This window comes from Pyxicephalus adspersus, chromosome 1 (assembly GCF_032062135.1).
Source record: "Pyxicephalus adspersus chromosome 1, UCB_Pads_2.0, whole genome shotgun sequence".
Lineage (NCBI taxonomy): Eukaryota > Metazoa > Chordata > Amphibia > Anura > Pyxicephalidae > Pyxicephalus > Pyxicephalus adspersus.
The window spans coordinates 128,955,747-128,967,928 of NC_092858.1; the positions used below are offsets into that span (position 1 = coordinate 128,955,747).

General features: G+C 37.8%; 1 protein-coding gene across 3 annotated transcripts in view; it reads right to left on the reverse strand.

The window, feature by feature from the left end:
• Positions 1 to 12,182, reverse strand: part of LOC140341466 (cyclic AMP receptor-like protein A) — a 254,906-nt gene that overhangs the window by 93,108 nt on the left and 149,616 nt on the right. For all 3 annotated transcript variants that reach the window (XM_072427262.1, XM_072427271.1, XM_072427280.1), the window contains 2 exons: positions 6,123 to 6,212; positions 3,065 to 3,103 (listed from right to left, as the gene is read on the reverse strand). In XM_072427262.1, coding sequence (XP_072283363.1) covers positions 3,065 to 3,103; positions 6,123 to 6,212 — 129 coding nt within the window. The remainder of the gene's footprint in view (positions 1 to 3,064; positions 3,104 to 6,122; positions 6,213 to 12,182) is intronic.

Here is a 12,182-nt window from a genome sequence, read left to right on the forward strand (position 1 = left end):
TCAAGAGAAGCTAATAAATACAATTAATAAATACATAAATTACTGCAGTTAAGAAAAGCAAGTATGGTATGTCTCACATTACTATGTAAAGACTAATTGTGTGTTTTTTTCCTTTTTTTTTATTTAAAGGACTTTAGAAGCTGTCAGGTGCTTTATCACATACATACGCATATTCCCGTAAAATGAATCTGCTTCAGTGCCTGTGTGCATCAATGAAAACAGCAGGGATTTGGTGAAAAAAAAAATCCCTTGGGATTTGAATCCATGTTAATAGATGTTGCTGAATTATTTAAGTGTAATTTATGTAAAACTGGCATCCGGAGCACCAGTAAAAATCAAAACAGCCAAGGAACACAAAGAAAAGTTTCTTTCTGATTGTTACTGGGGGATTTTGTCTTGAAGTTCAGCTCAGTCTGCTATGACTGTCTTTTCTACTGCAAATTACAAATGGCAGGTCAGGAGGGGTTCAAAGTTAAACTGCAAGGCTTCCAAACAAGAATCTGTCCTATGTAAATATCACTGGATCCCAATGGGACAGGGAAAGTGCCCTTTTTATATTAGGTACACTTTTCACAGCTACCTCCCCTAGGCCTGAAACATTTGTTTTCGCTCACTGAGAAGGAAATACAAAGCCGCTGGGGAACACTTAAGTGTTTGACTTCCCCGCGCTGTCCCTTTCAGTATTCTTTGAAGTTATTCATCCACACTGAAGAGAATAGTTATCCCATAAATTTATATGGATCTGGAACAAATAAATTTACGATATATTATGTAGACGCTGGAATGTTTTTTTGCCCACCTAAATAAAAAGAAGTATTTTAATCAGAGAGCTGTGTGAGTGTGCTATACATACGATAATTTAAACAAGAATAATAAAATATAATAACTGTTTTATAACAGTGTCAAGTAATGTCACAAAGTCTGGCCATTCATTCTTTCGCCAACCTTGTGCAAGACTGGACACCAATATGGGATCTGAACTTGGTAACAATAAATTGTGCTTCTGTACGTGAAAAGAACATAGTATATGTTATGGCTTTAAACAATACCTTCTTAAAATATACATATCCCAAACAAAAAGTGGATCCAGTTATATTGGCAGATGAAGTTGTAATGCAGATCTCAAATATTGCTGTATAGGCTGAACTTGGCCCTACCCCTATCTCACTTCCTGAGGCTATACGCCAAGAGAAGCTCAGGAGTCAGATCCAACTTCTATTTTGCAGGAAAAATAGGAATTTTGAATTAGGCTGCCTATTTTAACTGATCAATTAATATTTTGACACTTGGTTTTCAATGAAGGTGTTATCTTCTAATTCAAAATACAGTAAGGTTTTATTACTTACAGGTCTCAAAGCACCCTGTATGCACTTGCAGTACTTAGAACCTGCTGTTTATTTTTTGTTGATGTATTATGGTATGTAGAAAGGATTGCCATGTGATAAAGTACTCCCTCTTTCAGTTCCCAGGTTTTACAAATCAGGACATAATAAAAAAAAATCATAATCCGGTCCTTAGTAAGTTTTAAAATTATTTTAATCTAACCTCCAGAATCAAACAACACACAACAGATACCACTGTGCCGTTATTTATTTATTCAAAATCTTGTAGAATAGCCTTTGGCAGCAATAGGTTGAAGTGATCTTTTTCTGTATGACTTTTCCTTCTGTCACATCCTTGTGAAGGAATTTTGGCCACCTTTTCCTTACAACATTGCTTTAGCTTAGAGGTTTGTCGGCCTTTGTTTATGCACAGACCTCCTAGGTTCCAAGCACAGCATTTTGATCTGGCAGAGGTCTGGACTTTGACTGGGACATTGCAACATATTGATTTTCTATTGTAGATTTGCTGGTGTGCTTAGGATGATTGGGCCTGATTTATTAAAGCTCTCCATGGCTGGAGAAAATACGCTTTCATCAGTGACCCTGGGTGATCAGGCGAAGCTGGAAAGGATTTTTTAAAAGTCATTTGCTATTTCTTAGTAAATGTTTGCAATCCTGGACCAGATCCATTCCAGGTTTGCTGGATCACCCAGGTTCACTGATGAAAGTGTATCTTCTCCAGCCATGGAGAGCTTTAATAAATTGGGCCCAATGTCTTGTTGCATGACCCAATTTTGGCCAAGGTTTAGCTGTCACACACATGGCCACAATTTACTTTAACATTTTTTGGTATACAGAAGAGTGCATTATCAGCCTAACAACTTTAGGATGCCAAGATCATATGGCTGAAAAACCAACCAAAATCTTCAGCCCTTTACCACTGTGCTTGACAGTTGCTATGAGGTGTTTGTTCTGAAATGTTGCAAACTGGTTATTATCAAACATGAAGCTGTACATTTTTGGGAATCATTTCAACTTTGGTCCTGTCTGTCCAAAGGAAATTGTTCCAGAAGTCTTATGGTTTGGTCACATTTATGTATGTATGTATGTAATTCAACTGTTAACAGTTGAGGGAGGAGGTGGGATGATTATGGCTGTGGGGTCGAGTATGAGGTGGGAAAACTGTTGAAGCACTAGCTACTAGAATACTGATTTGGGCTGGGAGGCCAGGTGCTACTGCTGCTGACCATGGTGCCCTAGGCCATGTCCAATATGGCCTAGACAAAAATCTGGTTATACTCTGGAATAATGATTATAGATTAGATTAGATTAGCCAGATATTTATGTTTATACATGCTTTGCCTACACATCCAACAATTTCTGCAATCTAAGGCTACCTTAAACCTTATGCAAGGTATTATATGTTGTCAGTGAATTCGGCAGTGGCCATCCAGTCGCCAGCAAAAAATAATTAGGAAATTAAAATCTTACTTGACCTAATGATCAAATGCCACACAATAATAATTACTGTGTGCTTTAGTGTCTTTTATACTAGTTACAACTAGATATTACGTCACCTGCGCTGTGCACACTGCATTCTACTCTTGAAATCTGGGGGTCTCCGGAGGTATATGGGGAGAGTTTTCCACAGAAAAAAACATTATAAATTCACTAGCTACCATTCTCTTGTATAATGAACACTAAATGAAAGTCATCCATTTCTGAAACTGAAGAGTACTTACATGACAAATCTCCAAGCAACATGCTCATCAGTAATCCAGCTGGAAGAGAGAACAGCATTCACTTAGTAGAGTTGAAAGAAGCTACAAGAAAGGTGATAGGCCTTTTGTAGTATCTCCCCGTGAGCTGTGATCTTAGACATTCCATGGGACAGGTAATAACAGTGCTAGGGTCACTTGATCAGATAACAGGCTGCAAATCCCCGAGAGCTATTGTTTTATCAAAAGCATGGGTCACAGTTTATCATAAACAGTATTCATGCTATCGTAAATCCTTTTTCAAGCACTTTAGAACATTCTATTATCTTTATAGAACATTGAAATGCAGTGTAAAATAGCATGAAAGCATAGGAAATTTGTAAAGTTGAAAAGCAATGCCTGAACTAAACAAAAAGTATCCTAGTTAAATGATAGCTATTGTTTTATGACAATCTGAAAAAGAGAACGCTCTTTAGAAAACAATCACTGACAGAATGGGAACATATTTTCTTGTCTGAAGAATTCAACATAAATAGCAGTTAAATGAGAATCCTGATCAAATGTAAAAGTAGGACATTTTTTTAAATGAGAACTAGAATCGCATAACAAAGCCTGTTAACGCTTTTGGAAGCATTATGACTGATTAGAAAGAAAAGATGAAGTCAAAGAAAGGGGGCCCTAAAAATGTTGTGTGTCTGCCCGTGCTCTTCACCTGTGACCACTACCTTCCCCTTAAAAGAGCAAACCAGAAGAAGCTCTTTCTTGTGTCAAAGAAAAAAATATTTAGTTTTTGTTCTAATGATGAGAAAGTTAACCCTCCTGGCTTTGGGATGCTAGCTTAAGCAAAGTGTTACCTAACAAGACATCTTTAAAGATGGTCCCACACATAATCTGTGTAGAACAGGCAAATAAAACTGGAGACACATGCAGACCACGCACTCCTCTGCAGCTACTGGCCTCCAGTAGTTCTCTACAACTCCTTACATCATTTTTAAATACCTAAGTAAATATTTTACAGGCCCTTTCAATGGAATTACATTTTATAAATGGCATTTTTTTACTATAATGTAAATGTTTAAAGTTCCATCATTTTTCCCCCTAGAATTGAGTAGGTACAACCCTAAATACACAAAGCAACCTTGCAGAATGAAAAGTTAGTCCTCCTAATTAGGCTCACAGTTTTTTCTAAGATTATTATGCCTGATGTAGAATTTATTTGACCTTTACCTATAAAGTGCAAGGGGCTATCATTAATGTGCTGTATATTCTAACATACATGCCTTTTGGCATTAGGAGTGTAGGTCTCTCACAAGCCTGTAATTTGTGAGTGGTGGGAGCTTGTGTATTTTTATATGTTTAAATGACACAAGTATTGAGTTCTTTAATAATGTATAATGGTAAAATTCAGAGGACACAAAACAGGAGACATTGGCCCTGATTTATTAAAGCTCCCCAAAGCTGGAGAAGATACACTTTCATCAGTGAAGCTGAGTGATCCAGCAAAACTAGAATGGATCTGGCCCAGAATTAAAAACATTTGCTAACAAATAACTAATGAATTTTAGGAAATTTATTCCAGGTTTGCTGACTCACCCAGTTTCACTGATGAAGGTGTATCCTCTCTTGGAGAGCTTAAATAAATCGGCCAATTTCTTCCCACTACGTCGCCTAACTTGTTTCTTCTCTAGGCTCCTATCTGTGACACCCTGCACAGAGGCTGGTAAATGTTACTGATCTAAAGCTGCATACACACCTGCAATTTTTCTCGTTGGAAAGGATCTTTTACGATCCTTTCCAACGAGAAAAGACTGCACGATGCATGAACGATGCTGTACATACAGCACCGTTCATGCTCTATGGAGAGGGGAGGGGGAGAGCGACGGAGCGGCACCCTGCTGCGCGCTCTCCCCTTCCCTTTCATTAGGATCGGTCGTCGTCCATCGTCCATGGATCCGCCAGGACGGTCGTCGGACGATGGACGACGACCGACTGTACACACGGCAGATTTTCGCCCGATAATTGGCCGATACCGATTATCGGGCGAGAAAAATTTGCCGTGTGTACGCAGCTTAACAGTTCAAATCTAGACAAAATCTGTGCAATCTTTGCTTTCTTCCACTAACATTGTTGTTGGGGTTTGCCCTACTATCCAATAATATGCAAACATTGCTTAGCAGACCCTAATTTAGGGAAAATATTTAAAGCTGAAGGAGGTTCAGGCTTGCACCCCTAAAAAAGTCAATGCCTAATGTCAATATTTCAGGATTTTGTAATTTAAAGCTAACTTTTGTGGAGGGGGCAAGAGTAAAGTATCCAGGTGACTATTGTAGGGGCCCTTGCACACCCACAGTGTGAAACCATGCAGCTGGCCACTCCCAGGTACTCTGCAAACTGCTGTTATGCACCCAGAAATGGTGAACTGCACAACGGGTAATCAAATTTAGAAGTGACAGTTGGTAAACATGCTGAGATCTATCACAGCTGCAGCCACACACCAACAAAGGTTCCTATCTGCTCTCATTCACTTGAATATGAGCAGATAAAACTGTGGTTGAGCCCTCTGCAGAACTCTGTGGCTTAGTCTGTTGCACAGTCTGATATGGCCCTAAAGCTGCGTACACACGGCAAATTTTTCTCGCCCGATAATCGGTATCGGCCAATTATCGGGCGAAAATCTGCCGTGTGTACAGTCGGTCGTCGTCCATCGTCCGACGACCGTCCTGGCGGATCCATGGACGATGGACGACGACCGATCCTAATGAAAGGGAAGGGGAGAGCGCGCAGCAGGGTGCCGCTCCGTCGCTCTCCCCCTCCCCTCTCCATAGAGCATGAACGGTGCTGTATGTACAGCATCGTTCATGCATCCTGCAGTCTTTTCTCGTTGGAAAGGATCGTGAAAGATCCTTTCCAACGAGAAAAATTGCAGGTGTGTACGCAGCTTAAGAAGAGAGGAAAACAAAGATGAACTGGTACCTGTGTCATTGGGTATAATTTGACTTATATATCTACTGTTCTATTGTTAAACTGGGATGTTTTCCAGATATTTTACAGCTAAAAAGTGTTAAATAATTAGATAACCTACCACCACGATCCCGCTGGTCCATAATAATCACCAAACAGAGGTAAACAGGAGAGAATAAAAGGCACACCCCAAGCTGTGAAATGGTATACTCTAAAAAAAAAAAAAAAAAAGACAAAAGATTAAAGTATTATACATATTATAATTAGTAGTATGTTACAATATGCATTATATATATATATATATATATATATAAATATATATAATTTCACATTTTAGCCCTTGATGTTGTTAACTTCACCTGCTAGTAGTATAGCACTGCAGCAGCATATAGCATGTGCTTTTCCGTGGCCAGTAACAAGTGTTTCCCTACAATAATATGTCCATTTCTTGTGAGGAATACCATTGTCAGGAATAACAGCAGATAAAGAAAAACAAAAGTCCTTAGTCTTTGCTTGGTGGGCATTTCCAATGATCTGTTACAGTAATAAACCACTTCAGAAACGTTAACGTCTATATTTTATTTCTAGATTTTCTGCCATGGAATACACATTTCCTCTGAGAGAAAACTGAATTTTAAGTCATTGCCAAGCCTCAATTAGTATCAAATCATAGCCTATATTGGTACAAAATTCTAAGGAGAAAAAAAAGTGTGAAACTTCAATTCGGCTCTTGGTGTTTATCCAGCCTGGCTTTAATGTCGGCCATACATTCAGGCAAGTTTATATCCAGCTTTTGATAGCAAAAACAAATGAATACCTGCCAATTTATAACTTATAAAAGCATATAATACCCTGTCAACTTGTTTGGCTTTGCTGTTTCTATACTGTTTAAGAAGTCTAGAAATAATCTAGAAAAGACAAGTTCCTTCTTTTTTTTTTCAAAGTTTGTTCAAAAATGTACAAAAGGCATGCATCATTAAATAGTTTACAGTATCTATTTATCTTTTTCCTCCAATTGAAATAAAAATGTCTATTCTATAACTGTATTCCTTTAACCACATAATAAGAACACAAAAAAAAAGCAGAAAAAATGACCCCCTTTGAAAGTTGTCTCAAACAAGAATTCCCATTTAAAGATTTCGCTTCTGCTGCTGTTCTAGAGACTAGTGATCAGTTTGGATTTCCCCATCATTGTCAGTCTTAGTGACAATGAACTAGGACTAACAGAGAATGGATCTCCTCAACAACATAAAAAACAATAAAAACAGAAAACAAAAAATGGCTTTAGATATACTTTATCATACATTTAATGCATAAGATGATTACTGTACAACATTGATCTGGAAAGTATCCAAGTATCCTACTTTTTTTTTCTTTCAGGGCAAATCAGATCATTTTTTTGAACGTTTGCTGCATCTGGTGATATCTTTACTGCAAGGGTTTAGGGTTCTTAGAGCGCACAGGGGTTTTAAATTAGCTTACGTTTACCTTTTAGATAGAGCTGAATATTATTTTTCAATTATCACTGAAGTATACAAAATACATATTTTAATATAATATACTTAAAGCTTGGTCTTAAGTAGTAAGCATGGTCTTGAACATAGAAAAATAGCCTGGAATATAGGATGCAAGGATTTTGAACGAAATGTCACATCAACTGTTACCACCTTAAGTAATATGAAGCAATTTAATTTATGTTTTCCGCTGAAAACATTAATACTTAGCAATGTCATAAGGTGAAGGTACATGCTACAGTAAAACCCCAACACAATTCAGTCACAGCAATCAGAGCAGTAGGTGGTAAAGTATGAAGCTCAGGAAATGAAGAAATGTCATCTACTTTTGCTCTTTTCAAGGTTAAGTATTTATATTATGCACAACTGAACATGTGTACAATGAATGTCTATTGTAGCTGGCAAACAAGAGAAAAGAATTCTGTAAAAGGAAGAGAATACTTTCGTTGAAGGTCAGATAGGAGGAAACATAGAAAGGCTGTCTGAAAAACTGTAATGCTTTATTTCTCAAAATTAAAACAAAGTGATAGAAAAATAATAACTCACGTAAGTGTGGCTGTGTGCATAATGTCAAATTGTGATTCTACATTAGCATCTAGCGGCCTGTCTGGATTTAGTTTTGCTATAAATTTTAAGATATAAATACACACCACATTTTATTCAATCAGCATATTCAATTCAGCATTGAGGACCACCACCTTTAGGCAGCACAAAGACTGTACAGTAAATGGTAAATTTTACAGGTTAAAAATCTAAGCTTATTAGCCAATAGCAGACATCACTTGATGCTTCCAATTCTCACAGCAAACAGCACATTTCCAGGAGCCATCAGAATTTGTACTGTAGTTTCCATGTCGGGCATTAGAGACAAGTGCCAGATCAAAGTCAACAATATGATGTTTGAATTTGACACACTTTTCACTGATTCTGACAGTGCAATTTGATGACTGATGTGCCACAATACCCAGTTTATGTTTTTAGTTGGTATGATCCACTGTATTTCTCTTTATTGTTATATGATATCTTGTTTTTAGCCCATCTTATTTTCCTGCTTTATTAAGTTAGTCAATTTACAGCCTTTAGGGTTTACAGACTAGGATTCAGGTCTTGTTGTGCTTATTGGACAAAAAGGGAAAACTAATCCCCCCACTTGGACACAGATGATGAAAAACATAACACACACTGTTACCTGTGGACTAACCAGTATATGATCTCCACATATGTGCCACACCTTTGTGTCTGTATTTCATTTAGTTACAGATCTCTCACATGATCTACAGAAGCTTTACCCACCCAGCTTTCTACCCACTGTCCATACTTCATTTTCTGGCAGGTTTCTCCCACAATTCATGGTACATTTTCTGGCAGCTCCCCTTCCCCCCACTATCTAGTCTACAGTCCCTGACAGTCTTCCTTACCCCCCTTGCCCTTACTGCCCACACCATTATCTGATAGCATTCTTTTTGCAGTAGCTTCTCTAGAAGGTCTCCCTTTACTGTCCACAGTAGAACACAAAAAGGTCAACGCTTGTTCATACAGCTCTTCAACCCAAACTTTCTTTCACATTCCTTACCTACTTCTACTAGCAAAAGATTATGTTCTGTCTCCCTCCTCCCAATCATAGTTACATACCTACTTTTCCTCTAATCATTTCATTGGCCAAAGTCAACTTTCCCACTATTTCCTCCTCTACAAATCATGATCTGCTATTACTCTGCAATCATCTTGCCAAATACAATCTATATCCCCATCTCTATGATCAGCTTCATATCTGCCTATTTTCTTAAAAGTCGAAAATCAGCAACTGTTCCTCTCTTTTACAGTAACTATTAATTTTCACTTTGACCTCCAGGGCAGTTCATTTCTGTCTGGATTTAAATGTCTTTTTTTTCAACTCCTACTCAGCTTCCGTTATTGCTTTTTGACAATCAGCTCCAACTCCACAATATCTCACGTGTTTCCCACCAGCTTAATATTAGCTACACACTCTCAAAGTAGGACACAATCAGATTTCTCTCCCTTTTTCTCTTGAAAACATATAAATATATCACTGGTGTCCACAATCAGCTCTCACTTGGCTGACCTCCTAGGCATGTGTATCCCCACTTTACCTATATCCAAATAGGTCTATTACCAACTCATTCTCAGCCTGCTCCAATATTGCCTATTATCAGATATTACTGTACCTCTGCAATTTCTCACCAGTGATAATTTAAATTTTGCCTCCTCATTCACTATTCTCTGTACTTGTTTTGCTTACTCTATACCACTTTTTTCTGTTCTCTGGTCAGGTCTTTCTCTGTCTTCTCTTCCAATGTTCCACTGCTGCTCTTACCTTTATTACGAACCCTTGTATGTTTTTACTTAGCCTTTACTTAGCTTTTGTTCCACAACCAGTTGATATTCTACATTTTCTTCATTCCATGCTTCACTGTCAATTCCCAATTTGCCCCAGTAGTTCATTATTAGCTTCTCCTTTGCCTTAAATTACCACCAGCCCTCTTACATTTAACAGTTTGTGTTCTTCCATAATTATTCAACTGTGATTGCAAACTTCACCACATAAAACACATTTACCTAACATTAACAATTAGACATAAAACATACCAGTGTAATATAAATAATTCGGAATGAAAACACTGCTCAACTTAAATTAACATGTTTGCCAAGGAATACATATAGGCTATAAACATGTACTATCATAGTCACAATGCTAAACAAATTACAAGAAATCAAAAAGTCATTCCAGGTTGAGCTCAGTGGCTTAAGTCAAGACTGGCTTCATACAAGTCTTGGTTACTCCAACAGGCTCTATTACTGTCCACCTAGGAGCTTTATTTATTCCAAGTCATTTGCTTATCTTCCCATACCCCCGTTAAAGTCTCTATTACACGCAAAGTAAAAATATAAATAGATATAAAGAAACACAGTGTGGTTTAATCCTGTAGCGAAAGCAAAAATTAGAATCTCTTTCTCTTGGGTAATATATTTTTTAAAACGAGATCTAAGATCCAAGCAGACACATACCTGCCTGGTGAAAAATGCTTTTAAAACATCAATATATTGAAGATATTTGAAAGGCTGCCCAAAAAGCAGTTAGTTGCCAAGTCTACTGGGTAACATTTTGCTGATTTTCAAACATTGTAAATAGCTCTTTGCAGACAAATTCTACTCTAACTTAATGATGTAACTATCTATTGGCCACCTGTAACATGGAAGAGGCCAATGTAGCTCTTTCCACTAACATTTCAGAACAGACCTAATAAAGCAATGGTAGACTTAGGCAGTAGAGACCCATATATATATATTTCATATGTGCAGATACCCATATTCACATATTTGATAGAACCAGAAATAGAATTTAGTGGAATTAAACTTGTCTCTTATTCCAATAAACAAACTTACCTGCTTGTTAACAATTCTTATTCAAACATGCATGTGTAGCTCTGTGTAAATTCTAGACATATCTTGATACACACTTAAGAGTTAGGTCATTTTGGTCGAGCCAATCAAGGTGGCCAAAGACTTGTTACCTGTACTTGGCAGGGTTTTAGCATAAAGCTTCTGCAAGCTTCTGCATCTATCACATTTGTCTACTCTGTTTATGTATTTCAATAATTTGAGACAAACAACTCACAAATCATTTAACCCATGGGCTCACCTCATCCATTCTGGCAGTGACCCCTCCCCATCATGGTCAACTTGCTCTATTCTAGTTATGACTTCCTTGATTCTGGCTAGGATTCCTTTGTTTTGACTGTGACCCTTCCATCCAAGTTGATGGCTCTTTCAAGACTGCCTTTCTTTATTCTGGCTGACTTGTCCATCCATGCTGTGATTCCCATATTCTGGTTGACCCCTTCCATCCTGGCTGTATTAGCTCCAAATCTGAACTACATAAAAAATAGTACTCAGATGGCCCAAACTGTTTATTGTTATTGCATGAAAAACTGCTGCGATCACAAAGCTGGTAATAACTAATCAGTGACATAATTTGGATTTGGCCAGTACTCATATGTCATCCTGTTACTGGTAAGTTGTCATATGTTTTGAACTATACCTTTGCATATACCTTTGTGTAGTGAGCAGGGGTTTTTATTCATTGTTTTATTATATTTTTCATAATTATATTACAAAAATCAATAGATTTTTTTATGTATTACTGTCACAAGGGGGCCAACATGCCCCTGTATGCTTTTTCTGGAGACATTAGGGATGTATAAGACTCTTGATGCTTCTCTACTTGTCCTTGTAGCAGCTAAACGGGTTGCATCTCTGGGATTGTGACAGCTCTGGCCAAAATGTCCTGAGAATTTTTAGGTTTAGTGTAAACAGTAGAGATGGGATATTCTGTGCCACATCCTAAGGCTTGCTGGCATGATCGCAGGCACACAGGGTAGCCAACTGAGAGCCGGGGTTTCAAGCAAGAAGAAGTAATCATGCAGCTGTACAGCCACCAAATCATTTCTCTATAGGCTTTTTCTATAGGCCAAAAAAAAACTTTTTTGGGGGGCTTTTGGAATTGCTTTCTGCTGAGACACCCTTCATATCAGACAGGAAGTGAAGGACCCTCTTTAACAGAAATTCAGACATACCGTGTTTCCCCGATGATAAGGCAGGGCCATCAAATAAGACAGCCCCCCTTTTTAGGTAAAAATGAAAAATAA